Source organism: Chiloscyllium punctatum, chromosome 39, assembly GCF_047496795.1.
Source record: "Chiloscyllium punctatum isolate Juve2018m chromosome 39, sChiPun1.3, whole genome shotgun sequence".
In the NCBI taxonomy this organism is placed as follows: domain Eukaryota; kingdom Metazoa; phylum Chordata; class Chondrichthyes; order Orectolobiformes; family Hemiscylliidae; genus Chiloscyllium; species Chiloscyllium punctatum.
Window position 1 is genome coordinate 17,694,455 of NC_092777.1, and position 27,860 is coordinate 17,722,314.

The 27,860-nt window shown below is 39.8% G+C and overlaps 1 protein-coding gene across 4 annotated transcripts; it reads left to right on the top strand.

Moving 5' to 3' along the window:
* The first annotated feature begins 950 nt into the window (after nt 1-950).
* LOC140463847 (protein NATD1-like) lies at nt 951-27,860 on the top strand. 4 transcript variants are annotated; one of them, XR_011954790.1, is made up of 5 exons: nt 951-2,046; nt 2,157-2,271; nt 2,631-2,695; nt 21,051-21,169; nt 26,084-26,099. XR_011954790.1 is itself a non-coding variant. In XM_072558251.1 (3 exons), exons 1-3 carry the CDS (start codon nt 1,009-1,011, stop codon nt 26,198-26,200), a joined length of 375 nt encoding a protein of 124 aa, XP_072414352.1. In that variant the 5' UTR covers nt 951-1,008; the 3' UTR covers nt 26,201-27,860. The 4 variants fall into 4 exon arrangements, 1 of the variants encoding a protein (XP_072414352.1); XR_011954791.1 differs by lacking the exon at nt 21,051-21,169 and having other exon boundaries at nt 26,084-26,181; XR_011954789.1 differs by lacking the exon at nt 26,084-26,099 and having other exon boundaries at nt 951-1,147; nt 1,872-2,046; nt 2,631-21,161.

Here is a 27,860-nt window from a genome sequence, read left to right on the forward strand (position 1 = left end):
ACACTGGAGGCAGTTAGAAAAACTGAGCTGGGACTGTGACACTGAGGACAGTTGGGGACACTGGGCAGGGACAGTGACATGGGGGACAGTTGTGGATACTGGACAGGTGATGGTGACACTGGGGGCAGTTGGAGACCATGGGCAGGGTGATGGTACCACTGGGGACCATGGGCGGGTGATGGTGTCACTGGGGGCGGTTGGGGACCACGGGTGGGTGATGGTGTCACTGGGGGCGTTGGGGACCACGGGCGGGTGATGGTGTCACTGGGGGCGGTTGGGGACCACGGACGGGTGATTGTGACACTGGGGGCGGTTAGGGACCACGGGCGGGTGATTGTGACACTGGGGGAGGGTGATGGTGTCACTGGGGGCGGGTGCGGACCGGGGCAGTTGATGGTGACATGGGGGCGGTTGGGGACCGGGGGTGGTTGATGGTGACACTGGGGGCGGTTGGGGACCACGATCGGGTGATGGTGACACTGGGGGCGGTTGATGGTGACACTGGGGGCAGTTGATGGTGACACTGGGGGCGGTTGGGGACCACGATCGGGTGATGGTGACACTGGGGGCGGTTGATGGTGACACTGGGGGCGGTTGGGGACCAGGGGCGGTTGATGGTGACACTGGGGGCGGTTGGGGACCACGGGCGGGTGATGGTGACACTGGGGGCGGTTGATGGTGACACTGGGGGCAGTTGGGGACCACAGGCGGGTGATGGTGACATGGGGGCGGTTGGGGACCGGGGGCGGTTGATGGTGTCACTGGGGGCGGTTGGGGACCACGGGCGGGTGATGGTGACACTGGGGGCAGTTGGGGACCACGGGCGGGTGATGGTGACACTGGGGGCGGTTGGGGACCACGGGCGGGTGATGGTGTCACTGGGGGCGGTTGATGGTGACACTGGGGGCGGGTGCCGCCCTCTTGCCGCAATTACCGAGTGTTCCCACAAGGGGCACCACGTGCCGGCAGAACGCCGCCTCGCGCGGTAGAAGGTTCTAGGCGGTGGCTATGTCCGGAAGGTCGTTGTTAAAACACTGGCCGGTGATGTCCAAGAATATCTCCCGCCCAGGGACAAGCGCGTCCACTTCCACTCATCAAACTATCAAACATGACCGGGCAAACCATCTGTTCTCTATTAAGTTGGACGGTAAGATAGACAGAAAGAACCTCCGAACACGAGGCAGTAGCGAGGACACTGTCCCCCTCCGGCTATAATCCTATCATTGACCTGGGCCGGGCCGGAGCCACCGTACCCCGGAGCCTGAATATATCATAAAGTGTCTACTGCGCAAACTCCAGCGGGCCTCCGTCTGACGCGAATGACGGCAGTGCGCATGCGCCTGTTTTCACTATTCAATTTACTGTGATGGTCTCAATCTTTCCTGAGTTGTCATTCATTCGGAAGCATTTCTAGATCTTTGTGGGGTTCTCATAGAATCATCATAGAATCCTTACAGTATGGAAACAGGCCATTTGGCCTAACAAATCTACACTGACCCTCCGAAGAGTATCCCACCCAAACCCATCCTCTATTTGATTACATTTCTCATGACTAGTTCACTCACTGACACATCTCTGAACACTCTGGGCAATTTAGCATGGCCAGTTCACCTAACCTGCACATCTTTGGACTTTGTTCTCAGCAACACATTTTTGTTGTGCAAACATTTTCTTCTTACTGCAGGCCTAATCAACACAATTCACAAGCAAATGTGTGCAGAAACAATTCTGGCAGTTGTAACTGACACACCTGTGTAACTTAACTTACAATGTGGATTCATTGTATACTTTAGAAGCATGGTTGAAAGAGCATTGCGTCTAATGGACATTGATTGTGAAATAATTACCTCCTGGATGCCTTTTTCCACAAGTGCAAAAAAGCAAATTTGGACAAGGGTTTCAATTGAATCAATGCAGCAAGTTCAAGACAAGGTTCCATGACAAGGATTCTGTCATGTTTATGAGACTGTTGATCATAAACCATAATCATTGAAGTACTGGCATAGAAGAAGCTACTGGGGAGCGACAGATATGGGTTGTGTAAGAGTGAGTATTTTTCCTATTATACTATGCTTCCCTATGTGTTGTACTGTATAAATTCAACATTAAATTGAGGACAGATTTCAAAATCTTGGCTTGTGTTTCCTTCAACACAGAAATTGAGGGATGATCTGATCAAGATGTATAAAATGTGAAAAGGCTCCAACAGAAACTATCCCTGCTGATGGGCGAAAGGAATCAAGATTGAGATATCACAATCTTAAAATAGAGGTAAGCTATAGAGCAACTAAATTAGGAAACACTCTTCTCGTAAAAGAATAATAGAATTTTGTAATTCTTTTCTGCCCGCTTCCCCAACCACCAAAAGGCTGAGAGTTCAGGTTCATTTGGAACTTTCAGTACTGAAAGTAAGAGTTTTCTTTTTATGATCAGGATATGAATGGGGTTGATATGGGTTGAACAGCCATGAAAGGCTATTTGGCTTTTGTGCCTAAGTTCCAAAGTATTATTGGAAGAGTTGGAATCTCAGTTCTCTTCACAGAAATTCCTCCTATTTTGTGTATGACACTGTGGATTCTAACATAATTGCCTCTTGAGTAACTCAATCTATATTCTTCTTTGTTCTCCAGAGATGATCAGAACTGTTCACACCATTGCATCAGAAGGTACTCACAAGCTGCCTCTACTATACCAGGTACTTGTACAAAGACCAAGGCACCTACATAAGGGATGTTTCCAGTATACTGCAATCACCAGAACAGCACATCAACATCGGCTAATATTTCACTCTTTTGCCACTATAATGTGCCATTTGATGAGCCCTAGATGTACTGCGGATGAATGCCACAAAATTGATCCAGAGGAAGGAGATATAAAGATTGGAAATGCTGAAATAAAAACAGAAAATGCTGGAAAACTTGGTGGCATCATGAAAAGAGAAACATTTAACTTTCCATTTTCATGACCTTTCATTACAATAGGTTGGACTTAAGACAATTAAGTGCAGCAGGTTCATAGGATGGCAGGTTGGAATGAATGATGGAAGCAGTGAGATCAAGATGGTTACTGAGAACTGAAAAGATCAAGACCAAGAAGGAGGGTGGTGCCCAGTTGGTGTGAGACTACTAGAAATGAGTGAATGTGCCCATGCTGCAGTCGGAGAAAACTTGTAGGCCAAAGGGGTCAGGAATTTGGCTGAAGAACTCTGTCTATTCATTGTTCTTGGGAGGAAAGGGATAAAGCTGAGTCTTTTACTGAGGATTGATCATTGAGGGTCAGAAAGAGGAATAGGGTTGGCGACTATCATTAATACATGGCAAGAGGTAACAATAGAAGATGTGATGAAGCCAATGTGAAGTGAGGGGAATGAGAGACCTGAAGGTGTCTTGGTAGCCATGAGTTGTTGGAGCTAGTAGCTAAGGAAGATAAAAAGATTTTTAAGGCTTTGGTGTTATGATCTTGGTTAAAAGCAGTAACCTTTTAAAAAGAAGAAATGCAAAAATATGAAATGCTTTTACCGAAGAAGTGAAGCCATGAAATTCTGTGGTTTAAAACAAAAATCAAACACTAAATACTGGTTTATGGGACCACGTGTACTGAAATCCAGAATCAATATATGTTAAGCATGAATTAATATGAAAATTGTGGTTGGTTATAAACTATAAATTATGGTAGATACAACTAAGACAGAGCTTAAGCATTGGCTTGGCAATCCACTTAGCATATATTCCATCAATCTCCGTCGCTTTTAAAATTTTGTATTGCTCTGAAACAATTTCATCACTTCTTCTTCCAGGGTGCCGTGTAGTCTTCTGCCAATACCCGTGCATAATTTAACTAAGATTTGTGTGCATCGTCCACAGCAAAAACGGCACGTGTCAGCAGCATCTCCTTAATTCCACTTTGCCGTAATTATCTGGATGATGTAGATCCCTTAATATTATATTCAAGTATCAGGGAAAAAAAACTATAGCAGTAATATATTTGCCAATTCTCAGCTTCTGGATCTGGTATCCTTCTGCACAGATATTAGGATTATCATCTCAGGTTTGCTGGCTCATGTTCTTTAATATAGTTTCAACCAATTTCAATCTTTGCAGGAGTTTTGGTTTCCAATCTCAGTCTTAGTCTTCCATTTCTTAGAAAATAGGAGGAATCAGTTTTATTTCCTTGGTTTTCATTTCTCATTTAGTTTTGACACTACAAGTTCCATTGCATTGGATGAAATGAAGCTGTGAATCAGGAAAGCTTTGAGATAGTGAGTCGATACGACTGAAGAGAGACATTGAGAGAGCATGCATGTGGCACTGAATATGAATCTTGCAATATGGGAAGAACAGTGGTTTGTGGAAAGTGTATGTCTCAGAAATACCTATAATCATGGGTGGACTCAAAACATGTAGGGTAGAATTTTGGTTGGAATCCAAGTGGAATAACTGAGCTGAAGAACGTTACTGAGGAAGATATAGCTCTAAAGTGATGTTTGGTGGATACCCAATCAAACAAAAGAAGGTAAATTTAAAATAATGAAAAGGTGAATGTGATAAGAGGGATCCCTTTGAAGAAAAAATGAATGGAACTTTTTTTAATGTGGATGTTCCTGGAAGAAATGTTGTGCTGAATTAAGCACTAACACGAAAGCAAAATTCTGAAGGTGAAAATTGAAATTGAATCATGAAATGCATGTCTAGCAGCATCTGTGGACAGAGAAACAATTAACCTTTTCTGAAAGCAAGTGAATGAGTGTGGTCCTTTTTAAAGGTATGTAAAATACTAAATGGAGTGCAGGTTAATTATAGGGCACCATTTTAAGTTAAATTATAATTTTATTCCCTGCCTTCCGATGTGTTTGAAGGTGACCAGCTCTCGTTTCACAGAGAATGATAGAGGTGAAGGGTAGCCTGCTTGCTGTTGAATCTGTGGGGGCCCCTAAGTGGGCCTCAGCTTGACCATACTGCTAATTTGTTTGTTTCAATAGAGGTAGCTTTTATCTATGGCCAAGTGGGTAACTTTTCATCTTTTGATGGATATGCTGGTGTCCAACAAGAAGTGGACATCCCTCTAATTGGTTGTGATGTTATGAGCATATATAATTCATCAAGAATTCACTAGATTTTGAGAGTGGATACCATCAGTTGTTATGGAAGAATTGTCTGACTAATCTTTGGTATTTTGTGTGAAACACCAGTTTAGACCGATCACCGACTGCAGAAAAGCATAAATCGCCATTGGGTGATGATGTCTTTCAGGAGGCTAATGAAGAGTTAGAACCAAATAAAGGAAGTGAAATCCGTGGGACTGTTTTCAAACTGCAAGTCATGAAGAACTAGTGTTTTATCCAGCATGTAACAGATCTGATATGCCTGTAATATTGACAAAAGGCAGGTTACCTTTGTCTTCAATGCCCATAATGTGCTAGACAATGGTTGTCTACTAAGCACTGCACTTGACACTGCAACAGCTTGGAAGCTACACTGTAGTGTAGTTATATTGATGTTCTGCATATTCTCAGCTGTATGATGACTGCACACAATACTTAAAAGAATTGTGCATTTAAAGAAACAATAGAGTTTTAAAGGGAACATTAATAATTCTAGCCAAGTGCCTGTTGTGGAAATTTCAATAATTCAAGTACTAACCAGAATGCTGCATAATACTGTGAATTGGTGCAGGATTTGACATTTAAGACTGCGTGTGTTGCAGAAAAGTATAACCAATTATAGAAATTTCTTATATAAGATTATCAGTGCATTCTTGAAAATCGTGACTTTAATAATCGATGCCTATAGGATTCTATGTTAAAACTGCAGTTGGGTTCCTTTAGAAAACAGGCAGAAGGTTAATAAGTTGTACAACAGATAATCAGGAAAGCAATGGGAATTAAATGCAAGAGTAGGGATACCAGATTTGAGTTTTACAGGGGATTGGTGAGACCACATCTGGAGTATTGCATACAGCACAGCTCCCTGTAGATATGGAAGGATGTTAACGCGTTGGAAATAGTTCAGTGAGGGTTTACCAGACTGATTCCTGGAAGATGTGCATTGTCGTGTGATGAAAGGTGAAACAGGGTTAGGGCTGTATCCTGTGGTGTTTAGAAGCACATGGGATCCTGAGGGAACTTGAATGTGCGGATACCAAAGGAATGTTTCCTCTTGTGAGAGAATCTAAAGGTAGGGTTCATAGTTTAAAATAAGGGGTTGCCCATTTTAAAACCGAGATAAGGAAACATTTTTCTCTCTCCAAAAGGTTGTGTGTCTTCTTTGCGTCAAAAGATATTGGATGCTGAAACTTTGAATTTTTTAAGGCAGAGGTAGATTCTTGATTATCAGAAATACGCAGGAATCTAAGGTTGAGATTAAGTTCAGATCAACAATGATCTTGAATGGCGGAGGTGACTCAAAGATCCAAGTGGCCTACCCTTTATTCCTTGTTTGTAAAACAGATATACAGGGTGAAGTATAGTGCTATATATGTGCAGTATTGTGCATTCCTGGATAAGAACTTGAAAAGTAAAATAAAACATTACTTTTCAACAAAATATTGTATAAATTCAAATGAGATAAAACTGAAGTTTCTCACTTCATAGGTGCTCCCTTGTATTCCTGTTCCAACTCCAGTTTGATGGGTTTTTGAAATGGGTGATAAGTCCAGTGCACGACCTTCAGTGTGTATGTCAGGTATTTTTTGCTTGAATATTTAGCTAGATGAATTGTTTTGAAGTTTTTTCATTTTGTTGCCTTGGCTTTGCCTCTGCATTTTACTGATGGAGTCTATGTTTGATACCTTCCCGAATGAACCTTCTAATATTTTGGTCAGTCACCATGTGTTGGCAGAAATAATTGATCTCGGAAGAGACATCTCAAGTATATGTTGAAATCATTTCGGCGAAGGTGCCTTTGAGTGATTAGTGTTTCAATAATATACTCTCTCACTGGTTTTAAAATAATCCCTCTATCTCACCTGCAGTAGAGTTGCACAGGGCAAGAACTGGGGCTCAAATAAATCAGAACGTTGCAGAAGCTACTCATGAAGATTAATCATTTCATCTAGTATTTCAGATAAACAAGGGACATGGAACGCAAATTTACCTGTGTACTGTATGCAAGCAAATGCTTTGTCTCTATCTCTATCTCTATCTCTATCTCTGCCTCTGCCTCTGTCTCTGTCTGTGTCTCTGTCTCTGTCTCTCTCTCTCTCTCTTTCAAGTCTTTAAAGTGGCCACCCTGCTTCATCTTCTGCACCAGATATACCTCAGGCTCCAAAGTGGGGATTACTTGTACAGTCAAGAAATGGGTCGTCATAGAAACAAACAATCCAGATTTCAACTTGTCACGTAAAAAAAATCACTTTTAGTAAGCGTATACATTTTTAGCATATTTACTTGAGTTCTTCTAAAACTCAATCATGAATACTTCACCAGGAGAAAGTGAGGACTGCAGATGCTGGAGAGACGAAGGGCTTATGCCCGAAACATCAATTCTTCTGCTCCTCAGATGCTTCCTGACCTTCTGTGCTTTTCCAGCACAACACTCTCGACCATGAACACTTCAAGTGCTTCCCCCAGGACTAATTCAGAATAGCATGAATTGGGTCACATGACCATATGAAACAATGACTTAAAACAACATGAACCAACAAGGTGCAATGATGTGATGAGGAAGTGAAACAGCAGCAAATTCGAATTGGATGCATAACTTATTTATTCCAGTCTAAACACTGCATGCTTTTAAAATGAATTTTTCACGTTGTCAGGCAGTTGTCAATATTGTAGCTGTATTGGAACAGCTCGGCTAGGGGTGTGGCAAGTTCTGGAGAATAAGATTTCGGTACTATTGCAGGAATGGTGTCAGGGCCCATAGCCTTTGCAGTGTCCAGTGCCTCCCAACTGTTTCTTGGTGTCTTGTGGAGTGAATCAAATTGGCTGAAGATGGTATCTGTGATGCTAGAGACTACTGGACGAGACTGAGATGGATCATCCACTCAGCTCTTTTGGCTGAAAATTGTTATGAATGCTTCAACCATATCTTTTGCATTGTGCTTGGCTCTTCCATTATTGAGGACGACGATATTTGAGGAGCCTCTTCCCCCAATGGGTTGTTTAACTGTCTACCGCCATTCACAACAGGATGTGACAGGACTGCAGAGCTTAGATCTGATCTGTTGGTTGTGGCATGGCTTATGCTGTTTGGTAATCAAGTAGTCCTTTGTTTTTGTTTTGGTAGGTTCACTAGGTTGATAGTTTGTGTAGGAAGCATGGTACTGCTCCTGGCGTGCGCTGCTGAACTTTCCATTGAGAGGTTGATCCTCCTGACTTGACAGCAATGGCTGAGTCAGGATATGCTGGGCCATGAGGTTGCAGGTTGTGTTGGCGTACAATTCTGCTGTTATTGATGGTCCACAGCACCTGATGGGACACCTGGACTCTACCTCACTGTGAAGATGGTACTTCATCTCACCAAAGACTGTGTGGTGGTTGCTCTTACTGAATTTTCATACAGACCTCTGCAGCAGCCAGATTGGTGAGGATGAAGCCGAGTGTGTTTTTCTATCTTGTTGGTTCCCTCAACACCTGCTGCAGATACAGTCTAGCAGCTATGTCCTTTAGGACCTGACCAGCTCAGTCAGTATTGCTGCTTGGTAGTGTACACTGAAACCCCACAGAATATATTCTGCACCCTTACCACCTTCAGTACTTCCACAAGTGTCACTCAATATGGAGGACTTTTGATTCATACTGAGGGATTTCAGTACGTGGTATTCATCAAAAAGTTGCTTTTGCATGCTTAACCTGACACCATGAGATGTCACGGTGTCCAAATTCAATGTTGAGGACTCCCAAGGCAACTGGACTTGACTGGATTTAAAGATAATTTTATTGCGAAAGTTCTTCCATGCACATACCAGAAATTTTTCTCCTTTCTTACCTTTGGCAATGTTTTTAACCCTGTCTCTAATGGGATAATTAAAGTGTCCTAGTATTACTGCTCTATCTTTGGAATGTATATTTGAAACTTGTTGGCAAATTTATTCACCTATGTACTTTTAAATGCTGGTATAGCCTGTATAATAACTTTCCCCCTCAGTTTTTTAGTCTTAAACAAAATAGATTAAATCCTAAAGCCATCTTGTATCGGATTTAGTATTTGGTAGCCAGGACTACTATGAATGTATTTATGAACTCGTTTCGGCTATGATTCTGTTAATATAACCATATGACAATGTGTGCTTCTAACTCACTCACCTTATTAGTTCCATTTGATGTATAGGACCTCTTTGCCATTACTATTTTCCTCAGTATGACCCCTCCTTTGGGATATTTCCTAATTTAATGTTGTTTATGTCTTTCTGTATTCATCCCTGCTATTTTCACCTGCCAGATTCCTTCATAACCCCCACGTTTGGTAATTCTGAATATATATTTGTTACATTTTTCTATCCTTCTGACTCAAGATTATTAAAAAGGCTTCCATGAGCAAGAACCAATATTTCTTCTCCCGCTCTTTCTCTTAAAGTAATACAGCATGGAAACAGATCCTTCGGTCCAACTAGGCTATATCTACCATGTTCTTAAACTAAACTAGTCCCACTTGCCTGCATTTGGCCCATATCCCTCAACGCTTCCTATTCATGTACTTACATCCCACCACTTCCCCTGGCAAGTTGCCCTTTATGTCCTTTTTCAAACTTACTCCACTGTCCTTTTAAAAATGTGTCCCCTAGTTTTGAACTGCCCCACCCTAGTGAAAAGACCCTTGCTATTCATCTTATCTATACGCCTCATGATTTTAAAAATCTTTAGAAGGTCAGCCCTCAACTTCCTGTGCTCCAGTGAAAAAAGTCCCAGTCTGTCCACCCTATTTTATACCTCAAGCTCTCCATTCCTGACAACATCCTGGTAGATCTATTCACTCTCTCCAATTATTAATATACATCCTGCAGCAGGGCACCAAAAGCTGTACGTAGTACTCTGGAAGAGTCCTCACCATTGTCCTGTACAACCTCAGCATGACATCCCAGCTCCTATACACAAAGGTCCGAGCAATAAAGCTAACCCGGGCTCGATTCCTGCCTCGGGCGACTGTGTCGAGTTTGCATATTCTCCCTATATCTGCGTGGGTTTCCTCTGAGTAATCCGGTTTCCTCCCACAGTCCAAAGATGTGCTGGCTTGGTGAATTGGCTGTGCTAAATTGCCCATAGTGTTCAGGCATGCGTAGGCTAGGTGCTTTAGTCAGGGGAAATGTTGAGTACTAGGGGATTGGGTTTGGGTGTGATACTGTTTGGACGGTCAGTGTGGACTTGGGCTAATGGCCTGTTTGCACACTATGAATCTATGCTAACTGTCTTCTTAACCACCTGTCTACTTATTATGTGCCTGAACCTAGGTTTCTTTGTTTTGCAACACTATCCAGTGCCCTACAATTAATTGACTAAGTCCTACCCTTGTTTGTTTTACCAAAATTCAATATCTCACATTTATCCAAATTAAACTCCATCTGCCACTCCTCAGCCCATTGAACTAATTGATCAAGATCTCTTTGTAACCTTGGTTCTCAATATTCATACTAATATTTAAATTTGTCATTGGCATTCAAACTGTAATTAAAGTTTGCCAATAACTGACAAAACTGTCCAACTTATTGCTGATGTTAAGCCATTTAAAAAAGTAAGCTTACAAAATGCACATTATGGGTTGCTTGGGAATTATTTTGAAATGTACTTCACATTCTATATGTATAATAGAGTACAGTTGATGGGAAGCAAAGTTTTGTGATGTGACAGTTTTACGCTAAAAATAAACCTTACATCACTAACCAGAATTCAGTTTGCTTCTGACCAACACCAATGCAATAAAATGCACATAAATAGATCAACACAGAATTCCCAGCAACGACTTCCCTTTCGTGCCACTTCAATGCTGGAGACCTCAATAATCTATCCATCATCACCCTTATGTACATTATCTTGAGATGCTGCTGTTTGGTGACCCCTGAATATGCCCTCCTCTAGCTTTCACTGCTTGTTTAAATCCTTAAATCTATAGCTCTGCAATTTCCTCTCGTGTTAACCTCAAACTACCCAAGCATGTATGCGATCTCTCTGCTCCTTTGTTCTAACCTTCTGCATTCACCAATATTTCAGCAACTTGTGGCCATGCCTTTATTCTATTTAAATACAATGGTATCATTTTTTATATACAAGTTTTTTGCGATGTACTTGTTGGCAAATTACTTTTTCTAAATATGGAAGCTGCAGGTCAAAATGATGAAAAATAATATTGTTGCAGTTTGGGGAAGGATGAAATAACATAACATCCTCTTCTGGGATGAAAGAGTAAAAGGGTCAACGTACAAGTATCAATATAAAAACTGCAAAACTTTTCATTTTTACATCTAAAAAATAAAAATTCCCCACATAAATATTCAGAATGCTTAAGTGTACAAAATCTAATTCCAATTTTCTCCCAGCAGCACTCTGAAAGTTAGTGCTTCCAAATAAACCTGTTGAACTATAACCTGATGTGTGTTTTTATCTTCAATTGTCTATATTGTCTGTTGCTTTTTTTAAAGTTTGGGTTGTATAACGTTCTACTAAAACTCCCTGAAGAGCAACATCTGTGTGAAGTCACTGTCAGTGAACTATAAATCACTAGCTTCAGATCAAAATCGCAGCTGAAGCTATTTTATTCGAAATAAGCTGTATTTAACCTCTCTGCAGACAAATTCCAAGTGTTGCACAAGTCTCGATGAACTCTGCCCATCAGCTCAATAACCTAAACCACATTCTGTTAATCATTGTTTGCTGCTGTGGACTTGTGCATCTGTAGGCTGCCAACAAAATAAAGGTTAAAAGTGCTTTAGTGGTTTAACCAAACTGCAAATTGTATCTATCAGACATTAAGAGTTGAATAAAGGGAACTATGGAGCTATGAGGGAGGAGCTGGCCAGAATTCAATGGTGCAATTCCTTAGCAGGGATGACAGTGGAGGAACAATGGCAGATATTTCTGGGCATAGTGCAGAAGATGCAGGATCAGTTCATTCCAAAAAGGAAGGTAGATCCTAGGAGGAGGCATGGGTGGCCGTGGCTGACGAGGGAAGTTAAGAAACATATAAAGTTAAAAGAGAAAAAGTATAAAATAGCAAAAGTAAGTGGGAAAACGGAGGACTGGGAAGCTTTTAAAGAACAATAGAGGATTACTAAGAAGGAAATACACAGGGAAAAAATGAGGTATGAAGGTAAACTGGCCAAAAATGTAAAGGAGGACAGTAAAAGCTTTTTTAGGTATGTGAAAGGCAAAAAAATGGTTAAGACTAAAATTGGGCCCTTGAAGACAGAAACAGTGGAATATATTACAGGGAACAAAGAAATGGCAGAAGAATTGAATGGGTACTTCAGATCTGTGTTCACTGGGGAAGACACAAGCAATCTCCCTGAGGTAACAGTGGCTGAAGGACCTGAACTGAAGGGAATTTATATTTGCCAGGAATTGGTGTTGGAGAGACTGTTAGGTCTGAAGGTTGATAAGTCCCCGGGGCCTGATGGTCTACATCCCAGGGTACTGAAGGAGGTGGCTCTAGAAATCGTGGATGCGTTGGTGATTATTTTCCCGAGTTCGATAGATTCGGGATCAGTTCCTGTGGTTTGGAGGGTGGCTAATGTCCTACCACTTTTTTTTAAGAAAGGTGGGAGAGAGAAAGCAGGAAATTATAGACCAGTTAGTGGGAAAGATGCTGGAGTCTATTATAAAGGATGAAATTCCGACAGATCTGGATAGTAGTAACAGGATACGTCAGAGTCAGCATGCATTTATGAAAGGGAAACCATGCTCGACTAATCTTCTGGAATTTTTTGAGGATGTAACTCTGAAGTTGGACGAGGAAGAGCCAGTAGATGTAGTGTACCTGGACTTTCAGAAAGCTTTTGATAAAGTCCCACATAGGAGGTTAGTGAGCAAAATTAGGGCGCATGGTATTGGGGGCAAAGTACTAACTTGGATTGAAAGTTGGTTGGCTGACAGGAAACAAAGAGTAGTGATAAACGGCTCCATTTCGGAATGGCAGGCAGTGACTAGTGGGGTACCGCAGGGATCAATGCTGGGACCGTAGCTTTTTACAATATATATTAATGATTTAGAAGATGGTATTAGTAATAACATTAGCAAATTTGGATATGATACAAAGCTGGGTGGCAGGGTGAAATGTGAGGAGGATGTTAGGAGATTACAGAGTGACCTGGAAAGGTTAGGTGAGTGGTCAGATGCATGGCAGCTGCAGTTTAACGTGGATAAATGTATGGTTATCCACTTTGATGGCAAGAACAGGAAGGCAGATTACTACCTAAATTGAGTCAACTTAGGTAAAGGGGCAGTGCAAAGAGATCTGGGTGTTCTTGTACACCAGTCAATGAAGGTAATCATGCAGGTACAGCAGGTAGTGAAGAAAGCTAATAGCATGCTGGCCTTCATAACAAGAGGGATTGAGTATAGAAGCAAAGAGGTTCTTGTGCAGCTGTACTGGGCCCTGATGAGACCACATCTGGAATATTGTGTGCAGTTCTGGTCTCCAAATTTGAGGAAAGACATTCTGGCTATTGAGGGAGTGCAGTGTAGGTTCACAAGGTCAATTCCTGGAATGGCGGCACTACCTTACGCTGAAAGACTGGAGCGACTGGGCTTGTATACCCTTGAGTTTAGAAAACTGAGAGGGGATCTGGTTGAGACATATAAGATTATTAAAGAATTGGACACTCTGGAGGCAGGAAATATGTTTCTGCTGATGGGTGAGTGCTGAACCAGAGGACACAGCTTAAAAATATGGGGTAGGCCATTTAGGACAGAGATGAGGAGAAACATCTTCACCCAGTGAGTGATGGGTGTGTGGAATGCTCTGCCCCAGAGGGTAGTGGAGGCCCAGTCTCTGGATTCATTTAAGAAAGAGTTGGATAGAGCTCTCAAGGATAGTGGAATCAAGGGTTATGGAGATAAGGCAGGAACAGGATACTGATTAAGGATGATCAGCCATGATCATATTGAATGGTGGTGCAGGCTCGAAGGGCAGAATGACCTACTCCTGCACCTATTGTCTGTTGTCATAATCACAGCTACGTGCTGGCCTGGGAGTACCATAATTTATTAAAACACACATAAGAAAATTGAAAATATGCAATAAGTGAACTGACCACATTCTGTGTATTGCACTATTTCACTATTTGAGCAACTTTGCCTCAGAAGTTTCAACAAATCAAAAAAAATTCCCATCATCACCACCACTTTTCCAGGGCAGCTAGTTACAGTCAGTGCCAGATAAATCTGAGAATTAATTACATTTGCTTCTATGTCTTTAATAAGTATATTTATTTAACAAAAGGTGTCTAAAATTAGTAATTTGATGGCATTAAAGTACTGCAGATGCAGAAATCTCAAAGCAGAATATGATGGATAAGCTCAGCAGCTTGGGCAACATCTATGGAGAGAGATACAGAAATAATGACTAGAATTTTTATGTCTAGAAAGACTCCCCACCAAGAGAAAAGCAGGGGCTTTTCATGATGAAATGGCCTTGTTAGGTGCAAAATGCTAATTTTAGTGTAGTGTCACACTGCTGATCAAAATAATGAACCTACCAACGATGGCTATTTTCGCGCAGAGACTCCTTCAGGTATCATGAAGCAAGCAGAAACTGAGCAACTACCCTCCACTCTGGAAGCCATTAGGAAACTTCCTCACAATCCAGTAGTATCTCTATGTGATGGGGACTTGTCCCAATATTAGTAAAATGTCAGCAATGGGGGAGGGAGGGGTTAAAGTCCCCACTAATTGGCCACTTTTAAATTAATTGGCTAACTGTCTCATGCTGGCACCCACTTCTGGGGATGACCCTGATGGCAGGAAGATGTTTGGCTACCCTCCTGAAGCCTTCCATTACCATTTTACAAGTTCATGCTCTCTCAGCCTATCTCTGCAAGATGATAAAATTCAGCCCAATGCTTCAGTTCAACAACTGCTCATCAGAGTGACTGCATATTTACAAAAATATATATCGCTTAACTCTGAAAAAGATCACAGCTGTTGGGGGAGATGGTGGTGTAGTGGTAATGTTTTTGGACTAATAGTTTATTCACTCAGGCCGATGCTCTAGGGTCACCTACAACAGCTGATTAATTGAATTTAAATTCAATGTACCTGGAATTTAAAGACAGTAATGGTGATATAAAATAATTTATTTTTGTAGAACTCTATGTATTTCACAAACTTTAGGAAAGGAAATTTGTCACCCTTACCCAGTGTATTCAAGAGCATTTAGGGATGTGCAACAAATACTGACCTTCTAAATGCTGACCAATGCCAGTAATGCTCACATTCTGTGAAATGCACACAAAATTTCTCTCTCCTTTAAATCCTTGTTGCTGTCAAATTCTATCCGTGCTTAAACCTCTTAAAAATATCTCTCAGATTTTTCTGTGTTTCAATGTTTCAAATTAACATATTCTAGCTTCCAAAAATCACCTAGTTGATTGTTTGATTTAAAGAGAGAAGCTTAACTTTTCTATCTTGGGAGTTACTTAGACTTTGGATGTTGAATATCTGACTATATATTTAAAGCAAAAGCAGTCAGTGACATTCTGACATTCAGACTGAAGGAATCACAGTATTATTTTGATTTGAAAGTTTCCACAATCTAGCCTTGGGATAAGAAGCTGAACTGCTGTTGATTTTAAACTGCTTATGTACTTTGTTGAGACTGCAAGATACAATTACCACACCCAAGTTGGACAAAGATACTTCATAATTGTCGATTGTTTTGAATATTGTACTTCTCATATCAAATCAATATCTAGATATTTAATTCCTTTGGCTAACGTGCCAGTTATGAAACCAAAAGAGAAAATGCTGACAAATCTCAGCAGGTCTGGCAGCATCTGTAAGGAGAAAAAAGAGCTGACATTTTGAGTCTAACTGACCCTTTGTCAAAGCTAAAAAAAAGGGAGAAATTAGGGAGGTATTTATACTAAGCTGAGAGAAGGTGCGTCATGTCTCCAGAAGCAAAGGTAGCAATAATGAGGTGATAATGACAGTGCATAGAGAGATTGTAGGGAGATTAGGAGCTGTGAATGACCAAGGCTGAAGCCAGTGCTATGTGACAAAATATGTGGGGGATGGGTGAAGCATAGGATTTGCGCCAGTTATGAATTTGCATAATACATCTTTATACTACTTCAAGCATCAATTTAACCAATCTGAAATAAAACCTGATACATGTTTGAAGCCCTCCAAAGTTGTCAGCATGGGTGCTGATGCATCCTTCTGAGAGGTGGCCTCCCAATTGGATTTGTTTTCGAGAACACACCAAGCCATTGACGCATTCATGTATGCCAATGCAACTATGTCCTTTGAACCAGCCATAGTGTCAGTTCTTGAGATATTGTATTTACAAATTCCCTGATTTGTTTACTTATTTTTGCCATTTCTCTCCTTGAGTTGGGAGAAGGTACGATGCAAATCATAAGGCTTGAAAATTGCTAAAGCCCCAATCCATGGGATATAACAATGAAATTTTATTAGAGAGAACAAGAAAATGATCTTTACATTTTCTGATAAATTATCAAATTTAACAAGGTGGCCTGGGGCATTACTGAAGATAATATGTTGAAGTCAATATTTTCTTTGGCATAATATTCATTCCCAAGTAGGTATAGCATTTAAGGAAAAGCAGCATTCCTGATGAAGGGCTTTTGCCCGAAACGTCGATTTCGAAGCTACTTGGATGCTGCCTGAACTGCTGTGCTCTTCCAGCACCACTAATCCAGATTCTTGAAAAATTGTCCCATTCATTCAGGTTTTCTTATTTCATAGCCAAATTATGCTCAGATGTTCTTCTCGAGTAATCCTTCAAAGACTCAGAGTGGTACACCACAAAGGACTTAAATTTGAACTATTTTGCAGTTTCCCACCAAGCAGAAAAATTGTGTTTCTTTGGATGTAAACTCGGTGGAAAAGTATTGTTTGTGACATACACTTGGCATCTGAGAATCATAGGCAAGTTACATAGAAACTTTTACTCTTACTAGAGGGATTAGTAATCATAGGGCATAGAATAAAGATGCAGAGCAGGAGGTTTAGAATGAATTTAAGGAAGAATTGTTTTCACCCAGAGGTAAATCACAATATTTAAGTATTGAGATGATTACTGGAAGCACCATAGCATACAAGACTACAGGCTAAGTATTGGAAAATGGAACTAGAGTAGGTAGGTACTTGATAACTCATATGGACATTTGGGGCCAAAGGGTCTCACTGAAATTCTGACTTCCAATAAAGTCCTCTCCCATCAATGTCAAATATTTGTTTCAGTGGGTAGCCACTTTTCTCAATTTTATTTCAGGAAGTGATTTTTTCAGTTGATTTACAACCAAACTAACCACCTTATTATTCATCTTAATGACTTGCAAAAACAATGCCTCTTAAACTGTTGGCAGTCCTGAAGAAGGGTAACACCCAACATGTCGGCTTCTCCACATCCTGATGCTGTCTGGCTTGGTGTGTTCTCTTAAAGTGTTAGAAACAACCATGATGAGCAGTAGAACTTGCCAACTGTGAATTTTCAGCCTGATCATTGTTTCAGTGGTCAGACAACCGTTTAGCTTTCACTTTACATTAGGAGAAATATATTGTATTGATTTTGGTCTTTCAGCCAGACCTCTTTTTAACATAATGCTACTGCTCATTTGACTTGTGTTGATAGCATGTAAACATTATCACACTTGGTGGACTTTCTTTGATTTTGTTAACATTACTATGGATTGTCCTTATTGTGGTAGGAGGCAGTTCAAGGGTTGTCCTGATAGTAGCTACTCCAGCATCAAAATACCTTTTAGCCTCTAATTTAAAGTCTAAAGTTTTTCTTGCATTTTTTAAACCATCAGACTCACTACCATCAATTATTGGGTATATTTAACTCGCATTGACAAGCGACTGAATCAAAATATATTGTTATTGAGAATATACTTCAAACTAAGTTAAAATAGGCCTCTATATTCATATGTCAAAAGCAGTTCATTTATCCAAAGTAGTTTGCTATGACCCCATTGGCGAACTATGTAATAGCAAGTGCCATGGCATTAAAAGGATCTATTTTTCTTAATGTATTAATGAGATTATTACAAAACAACTTTGATCAAATCGAGGTTAAGTGAGGAATTACTGTACTCTCAGCCTGCCTAGTTCCTCCACCTTATTTATTTTATCCACCAGGTTGACAAACTTTTCATTTATCTTGGCTTTGACAAAGTCCTCTTTCTTGTTAAATACTCATTTAATAATTCAACCATGCCTTATAATTCCATGAGTAGATCTCTGCCTTGGTCCCTAATTGTCTCCAGTAGGATGTAGAACAGTACAGCACTGGAACAGGCCCTTTAGCCACCATGTCTGCACTGACCATGATGCCATTCTAGACTAATCCCATCTGCCTGCACGTAGTCTGTATCCCTCTAATCCTTGCCTGTCCACATGACTGTATAAATGTCCCTTAAATGTTGCTATTGTATCTGCTTTACCACCTCCCTTGGCAGTTCCTGATGAAACGCCGACACTCCTGCTCCTAACCAGCTATGCTTTTCCAACACCACACTTTTTGACTTCTGTGTTTAAAAAAAAACTTGCCTCACACATCTCCTTTAAACATTCTCCCTCTCACCTTAAATCTATGTCCCCTGGTATTTGATATTTCTACCCTGGGAAAAAGACTCCAACTACTCACCCTATCCATGCCTCTCATAATTTTATATACTTCTGTCAGTTCGCTTCTCAGCCTCAAATGCTCTGGTGAAAACAATCCAATTATGTCCAACCTCTCCTTATAGTTAATACACTCTAATCCAGGTAACATCCTAGGAAAGCTCTTTCTCACCTTCTCAAGTCTCCACACCCTTCTGTTAGTGTGGCGAACAGAAATGCACACAATTCTCCAAAATTGGCCGAACTAAAATTTTAGAGAGCTGCAACGTGACACACCAACTTTTATACTCTCCTGCCTTGACCGAAAAGGACAAGCATATCATATGCCTCCTTACTATCTCATCCACTCATGTTGCCACTCTCAGGATACTGCGGACTTGCAATCCAAGGCACGCTGTACATCAATACTCAAGGTTTCTGCCATTCACTGTTTACTTCCCTTCCATATTTGACCCCCAAAATGTATCACCTCTTAAATGCTGATATCGTATCTGCTTTACCAGTTTGTCTGGATTATACTCTGTATGCTATTTCCCCGCTCAAATTTTCAATTGATCTATCTCCTGCTATAACTTTAACCACCTTACTCACTATCTACAACTTCACCAATTTTTGTGTCATCTGCAAACTTACTAATTAATCCACATTTTCATCCAAATCACTCATTTATGTGACAAACGATAGACTTCTCTGTACTGATCCTTGTGGAACAGTGCTGGTCACAGATCTCCATTTAGAAAAACACCTCTCCAAACTATCCTCTGTCTTCCGTGATCAAGCCGATTTTGTATACATTGACCAACTCACTGTGGTTCCCATGTGACTTAATCTTCTGGACCAACTTACATGAGGGACCGTATCAAGTGCTTTAGTAAGGTCCACATAGACTACACCAACTGCCCTACTATGAATCATCTTTGTCACTTCTCAAAAAACTCAATCAAATTTGTGAGACAAGACCTCTCTCACATAAAGCCATCCTATCCTTAATATGTCCATTCTTTTTCAAATGCAAGTGAAATGTTCTGATATTTTATTGTCATTGTAACTGGAGAAGGCCTTTGGTATCTGTTTTATGTTTGCTTTTATTCTGTTCATGTATTGTCTCTTTGCCCTTGTTTTGGTATGTGGCCAGGTTCTCCTTTTATATTATCAAGCTGACATCTGTTATATGACCCTTTTTCTACTTTATCTTAGTCTTTCAGTCCTTTGACATCCCGGGAACTCAGGTTTTGTTTGCTCTTAGTTTTTTCTCTTTGGAGGGAAGATGTTGAGACTATACTGAACCATCTCTTTTTAGGGCTTCTGTTTGAGCATTGCATTTCTGCCTGCCAGTCTTTGACTCTAATTTACCTGGCTAGATTCCTCTTCAGTTTGCTGAAATTAGCCTTTTCCTGGTTAGGTATTTTTATTCTGTGGAGAAAGAGTGGAGGAATGGGTCTAATGGTAGCGCAAAGAGTTGACACAGTAGCTAAATGGACCGCTTCTGTATTTTCTGGTCTGTCATTGTATCATCAAGAAATTCACTGAAAATTGGTTAAAAAAGATTGCTTGTAAAATTATGTTCCATAGTTTTATAACCACTGTACACAAAAGTACTGCTGAATACTTCTGAGGGCTACTACAAAGAAAAGACATCTAGGGATTCAAGTTCTTGTTTAAAATTAATGGAAGGAATTTTAGTTCCCTATTACCATCAGGTAGATTCAGATACAGAGCTCCAGCAGTAAGTTAACTGCTCAGAATTCAATTTGCCACAGCACAATGGTGACTAGTTAAAAAAAAACTGTAAAAGTGTGTGGTGGGTGCAAAGATGGTGGCTCAGTGGTTACCACTGCTGCCTCACAGCACCAGGGACCCAGGTTTAATTCCGCCTTGGGCGACTGTCTGTGTGGAGTTTGCACATTCTCCCTGTACCCACGTGGGTTTCCTCTGGGTGCCCACAATCCAAAGATGTGCAGGTCAGGTGAATTGGTCATTCTAAATTGCCCATAATGTTAGGTGCATTAATCAGAGGAAAATGGGTCTGGGTGGGTTACTCTTTGGAGGGTCAGTGTGGACTTGTTGGGCCAAAGGGCCTGTTTCCACACTGTAGTGAATTGAAATCTAAAGTCTATTTTTAATGCAAATTGACACAAATCTGGCTGTATCACTTCGGACATGTTATTTTATTTTAAGCATATGCCAATTAAGTTATGTTATAACAACATTTGTGACAGTTATGCATGGAGACTCTGGATAATATTTTACATATAGTTGTAATTGTCCAGAAAGATCTTATAATTGAATGATACCAGTTGTGTATTAACAGATTCGAGAGATGAAGCTGTTTTGCGATACAAGTACATTGGAAAGAAAATGGTTGATCTATACTCCACACAGGTGCCTGTTAAGTTTAGGGGACAAGGAATTGGCGTGCGACTGGCACAGGTATTGAATGTTCCCATAGTATGCTTTGAATTTTAAAGAAAATATACAATAATTTACATATTTGGTGTGATCAAAGATGAGGAGCCCAAATTTTAGGTCAGCTATGGCCTAGTGGGAGCACTTTCAGCTCTGAATATGAAAAGTTCAAGTCCCATCCAGAGACTTAAGCAGACCAGTTCCTGCAGGAGTGTTGCGTTGTTGGAAGTGCCATTTTTAAAATGAGCATAGGACCAGGAATAAACAATGTAGCCTTCTGTGTATGGTGTCTTTTAGTTAGATTATCGCTGATCTGAGACCAAACTCCATAAACCAACCTTAGTCTCCTATCTTCTTATATCTGTGAATAACAAAAATCTATGACTTGTGGTTTTAAATTTACCATTTATCTAGCATCAATTGCTATTTGTGGAAAAAGATCCACATTCTTTCCACCCTTTATAAAGAGAAGTTTTTCCTAATTTCTGGCTTGAAAGGTCTGGCTTTTGGCTTTTAGACTATGCCTCTCAGTCCTGGACTTCCCTTCGTTGTCTCTGGGACTCCCTTTCTAACAGCAATTGTAGATGTACCTACATCCTAAGGCCAGCAGCTCCCTACCACTTTTTCAAAGGTAGTTAGTAATGGGCAATAAACTCTGGCCTAGCCGGCGACACTAACATCCCATGAGTGAAAAAACTTCCCCACCTATAAAAGTTGTTTCCCTTTACCTAGTTTCTTCCCCTAAATCTCTTGTAAACTTTGATCATTTCCCCTTAACCTTCTAAATTCCAAAGATACCTTGTTTATTTAAATTCCTGTTGAAATTTCACATTTAGTATCCAGGTATAAACTTGTAAACTTACTTTGCACATCTTTTTCTTTATACAGCAGTAGCATGATTTCTAGCCCAATGTTATCAATTCCTCCAGATTCGAAGGCCAATGATTCTGCAATCTATTTGTGTTTTGAAGTATTTTCTGTACCTGTTCATGACATTATAATGGTTAATATACCTGAATCCCACAAATTTATTTGGATCTCCACTCTCTCTAGCTTTACAGCATTTAAAAAGTACCCTGTTCTAATTTTAGATCCAAAGAAGATAATGTCACCTTCAATTCCACGTTAAAATTCAATTATCACAGTTTTGCTCATTTACTTAATTGAACAATATCTCTTTGTAATTTTGTGCTTTCATCTATGCTGCTTACATTGCCATCTATCTTTGTTTCATCTGCAAATGTTGATATGTGACGTTCTATCCCATCTTCTACCTTGTTAATAAATAAAGTGAATAGTTGATGTTTCAACACAGATGCTGGAGTCCTCACTGCCACTTCAAGTGTCTGCTCATGATTCCTACGCTTTGTTTCTTTAAAACTCAAAGTGAGAAGTCACACAACACTAGGTTATAGTCCAACAGGTTTATTTGAAATCACAACTTTGAGTGCTGCTCTTTCGTCTGACACTTCACCTGATGAAGGAGCAGTGCTTCAAAAGCTTTTGATTTCAAATAAACCTGTTGGACTATAACCTGGGGTTGTGTGACTTCTCACTTTGTCCACCCCAGTCCAACACTGGCACCTCCACATCCTTAATGCTGAGCAAACTCCTTCACCATGCCAATAATTTCCCTTCCATTCTGTGGGCTTTAAATTTATCGAACAATTTCTCATGAAAGACTTTATGAAATGCCACATGAAAGTCCATATAAGCAATGTCAGTAGGCATTCTCTTTTACACTTTTTAAATCACCATTTGAAAAAAAAATTAAATCTGGCTTGTCTTTTCATTTACAAATCCATGCGTGCCATCTTTCTGATCAGTTAAAAACTTTAATGGTGTTCAGTTACTCTATCCTTAATTTGTAAACCCTAGCTATATAAACAATTGATGTTAGGGTAACTGGTCTTGGTGGCACAGAATTTAAATGTTGTCAAAAAAGGACAAAATTTGAAGCTTTTCATCTTACACTCAATATAACTAGGACATAAGAATCAAACTTGATAAAAGGGAAATGATTTTATGTCACAAGAGGTGAAGCTGATTAGATGGGCTATCTTTGGTGCTGAGAACAGTTAACTTGCAATCTTAACTCTCAGAGTCTAGATTAGAGCGCTGCTAGAAAAGCACAGCAGGGCAGGCAGCATCCAAGGAGCAGGAAAATCGACGTTTTGGACAAAAGCCCTTCATGAGGAATGGAGGCACGGAGCCTCCAGGGTGGAGAGATAAATGGGGGGTGGGGTGGGGTGGGGGTGGGACTGGGGAGAAGGCAGCAAAGAGTACTTTTGCCTAATCTTAACTCTCAGACCAGGCAGGTAGATTCTGATTGGTCAGGTTGTTGCTCTGTGGGTGGAGCTGAGATTGACTGTCTCCAAGAAAAAAATGCAGTGTTTGTGCTGTATAGATACATTTTGTGTACATAAAACCTGGGTGTTGTGCATTTATATATGTAGTTTCGAGCATGTGCAAATGAATCAAACTGACAACTCGACTGCTAATCTTAAATTGATTTACACTGTAACGCTAACCATAGCCTAATTAAATAAATGGTTTCCAAGAGCAGAATGATATCTAATGGTGGATATATTTTTGAGGCTTGCATTCATGGACTGTTTGAGTACAATCTGAATGCTGACCACTTTGGATGGTCAATGGGACGTGTTGTTTGATATTGTCCAGCAGTCATTGGGATGTATTGCCTATGTACCTGGCATCACACTGGCACTGAAACTAATATATTTCTTATTTGTGTAGTAAAGTGTCAAATTGGCTTCATGGCATCATTCTCTTAGTGGAGAAAACCATGCATAGTTTTACTGCGTAGTAGTAGTATGAGACAGAAAAGCATGCGTATGTTTACTGTGTGATAGCAGTACGAGACAGCTAGCTTCGCGTGTTGTTCAAATTTTTGAAACCTTTCAGCATAATCTAAAGGAGACTGGGTATTGCTCAGGGGCAAAAGTGATGGACATAGGCTCTCTTATGAGTTTGTGATAAAAGAGAGATAATTTGATCAACATAATTGTTATTATGGTTGATTGTTTTGCTGTGCATTATCTCATCATCAAACTTCCATGATGTATAGGTGGCTGGGGCCCTGTTCATGAGGTGGCCAATAAGACAGATCTTGTAGCATTGGACTGTAGGAATTCCGATACTGACCAATGAACGTAGGCTTTTCAGTCAATGGTAGTTAAGAACCCATTGGCTGGACCTCTTATTGGCAGCCTTGTGAATAGGGCCCTAAGTTTAATGAGTGCAAGATGAAACATTTCAATTTATTGTTTCCGTTTAGCAATGATCTATAATTCTGAGTTTCTCTTCTACCTTTCCTACATAGTGGATAACGTGCACTGGGGGAATGGATTAGGAGCATGATAATTCTGGAAGATTTACAGTTAAGGAATCTGAAATGTTGACACCAGTACCCTTTACCATCCTGAGATCGTAATTATCTGATTTTGGGGTTGTCACTGTTTTGCACCATTATTTTCTTTATTACTGCAAAGTTTCTTCTGTTAAGACCTAAATCAAAATGGATCAAAATTAAGAATAGTAAGGGTCAGAAAACATCGGTAGGTGTGATTTATTGTCCCCTAATAGTAATTATACTGTTATACTGGCAAAGTATCAGATAATGAATAATAGGAACCTATAACAGAGGTAGTGTAATAATCTTTGAGTCTTTAATTTTTGGATATAGATTCAGGTTGGGTAGGATAATAAAATAAGAAAGGTGGCAGCACTGGTACATTGTTAAGACATTAGGGTGGGTAAGGTCGCATAGGGTAGCCAGGATAACACGATGGTTGGTAGGGAGGTCAGGTCTGACTGGGGAGGTTAGTTGGAGAATGCTGCAGTTTCAAAGGTTAGGTGTGGTTATGGTCAGAGGGTCAGAATGTGTCGGGAGGTAGGGGTTGGAGGTCTGGCGGGCTTTGGATTTTTGGGGATGGATCAAAGGGTTGTGATGGGGGAGTTGGATCTTATTGGGGATTCAGAGAATTGGGGATTGGGGGACTTGAGGGAATGTGGGGTTATTTATCTGGAAGTTAGAACTTTTTTTATTAATCTAGTTTCTCAGTAAATGCTAAGTAACTCAGATTTATTTTTGAAGAGTTCCACATGCTGAGTAATTGCCCGTCAGAAATTTAAACTTCCTGGAATTCCCATGTTGTCATTGCGTTGGGACCTTTGAAGGGTCCTTAAAGAGCAGATTTGGTCTCTGACTAGCTGAAAGATCTGGACCAATATTGTTTAAAGTCATTCTGGGTGACCCAAGAAATTTATTAACATTTCTGCATGTGTTAGTTTGCTTATTTCAATCAATTTGAAAATTATATTCCCCTATTAAAGCTGCTCTGCATTTCTTACAAGATGTAATCTCTACGTTTTTGCAATTCATTATTTCACAGCTGCTACCCGTAACCTATAGGCATCTTCTACTGCAGTCTTAAATGCCCGTTACCATAATATTTCCAGTATCTGCTTACTACCCATTATGAAACTTGTGATTTCATCCTTCATCATGCATGCTACTTCTCTCCTCTTACCCCTACTTTTTCCGTAGACCTTAGAAACTGGTGTGTTTACAGATATAAGACTAAGATCTTTTCGGTCCTCTCAAGTAGATAAGTTATCCTGGAACTCAATTTTGAAGAAGGGAATGCTTTCCATGAAGTCTTGGCCAATATTTATTCTTAAATTAATATCACTAAAACATTATTTGAATATTTTTATTTGTGACAGCTTGCTATTAACAAATTAGGATGCTCTATTTCCTATATTTTGATAGGAATTATATTAAAAGGGTAGTTGATTGGCTATAAAACATTTTGGAACATCTCGATACTGTATATGGTGCATAGAAACATAAATATTTATTTCCTAACATCGCCCATCTTTTAATCTTTTTTATTAAATTGGACTTGTTCACAGGCTGCCATGAATTTTGTAGTAGAGGAGGATCTCAAGGTACGCACCAGCTGCTGGTTTGTAAAGAAATACCTGGATGATAATCCACTTCCCAATTACGCAGGACGAATAGTGAAGTGACAGAGCAAATTGTTGGTCCTCTTAATGTTGGTTTTGAACAAAGGTCTCTGACCTTGCATTGTATAAAAGGAAAAGCACAAAAAAACCACCATTTTATTGTTTATCAATTATTTTGGTGGCACATTAACTGAATTATCATTTACAGATCTGAACATATAGTATGTATTTATGCACTAAATAGCTGATGTATCGAGTTGCTCTGATAATTTGAGAAGCTTCCTACAGAGCCTAAAGACCAGAATAGAGTTTTATTGAGGTGAGTGCATCATTTCTGTTCTGTTTATTGAATGTAATGTATTATTCCAGTAAAAGTAATATCAGAGAAGTTAAAACTTTAAGGTCACTAAACATAGGACACCCAAACAATAAAGCCCCATGTGCAATACAATTAGGACCTGGGAATAATTAAATCCCTTAATACATTTTAAATAGTTGAAAGGTTCCAAAGTGTTTACTTTCCTTGTTACTTGTTTCCTCTGGCTGAAATTTATTTTAGATTGTAACTAATTCAAAGACTTATTGTATTTTAAACAAATTACCCTTCTTTATACCTTGTATGTTATGTGCTTCCTTGAATTAGTTAACTTAAATGCCTTAATTATGAATGATTTTTACAGTGTATTTTACTGAAAGGTCATGGACCTGAAATATTTACTGTTTCTCTTTTCACAGATGCTGCTGTACATGCTGAGTGTTTCCAGTGTTTTTTATTTTAGATTTCCAACATCCTCATTATTTTATTTGAAATATTGTTTGTTCTTGTTTTGACTTACCTGCACTAGGTATTTACATTTATATAATGCCTTTAATGAATCAAAATGTTTCAAAATGTTTAGTGGTTTGAATGGAGTTAGACCTGAGCTGAACTAGGAGGATGGTGACTGATGGCGCTCTGAGTTGGACAGGTTTAAAGAGGCTTCTGAAAGTGTAGAGAGGTGTGATTAGGCAAGTTATTTAGGAAGGAAGTTACAGAGTGAGGACAGGTTGAACGATAGCTTTGCCATTAATGATTGAAGAGATGGAGGAAGAGGAACAAATAATATACCAGATTAACTGAATTGCCCCTCATTTTCGTACTCTGTTTTTCTAGATTTAATGCCACAATATCTTCTTTAATTTTGATGGGTATTCAGACTTCAGGCTGGATCCAGTTGGAATTAGCAGGAAAGATCTATTAACCAATGCTAAACAGTACTATTGACATAGAGATCCACCCATGGAGATGTGGAGTTATCATGTCTCCAATCTATGAAGTATTCTGTGAGATAAGTATATTTCGCCAGCAAATGGAAGAAATGGGGTACATCCAGATTATGATTTGGATTGCTGAAAAAAATCTCAAATTGAAGAAAAAAAATAAATTCCTTCTTTCCATCTTGTAAAAAGATTGAACAGGACAGCATCTTTAATTCGATGAACCTTGTTCAGTTGTGGAAAACAATTTGATTCCCATATCCATCTCAACAATACTGCCAATTCCACAGGTTCAACAGGGAGAAGGAAATATTTAAAGACTCTGGTCCAGAGATGAACTGATGTTATGTATACTAAGCAAGTTTGAGAGTTTTGCTGTTGGAAATTTTTGGTATTTTTTGCTTTCCTAAGGAAGTGTATATATATATATGCTTTGTAAATAAATATGCTGTTTTTATTTCATGCT

What these genes read in the sequence shown, in the direction of transcription:
- LOC140463847 (XM_072558251.1), top strand. Translation starts at nt 1,009, where the DNA reads ATGTCCGGAAGGTCGTTGTTAAAACACTGGCCGGTGATGTCCAAGAAT. An exon ending in GTTCTCTATTAAGTTGGACG is followed by an intron (nt 1,148 to 21,050) that starts GTAAGATAGACA and finishes GTGTATTAACAG; the next exon opens with ATTCGAGAGATGAAGCTGTT. An exon ending in TTGGCGTGCGACTGGCACAG is followed by an intron (nt 21,170 to 26,083) that starts GTATTGAATGTT and finishes ACTTGTTCACAG; the next exon opens with GCTGCCATGAATTTTGTAGT.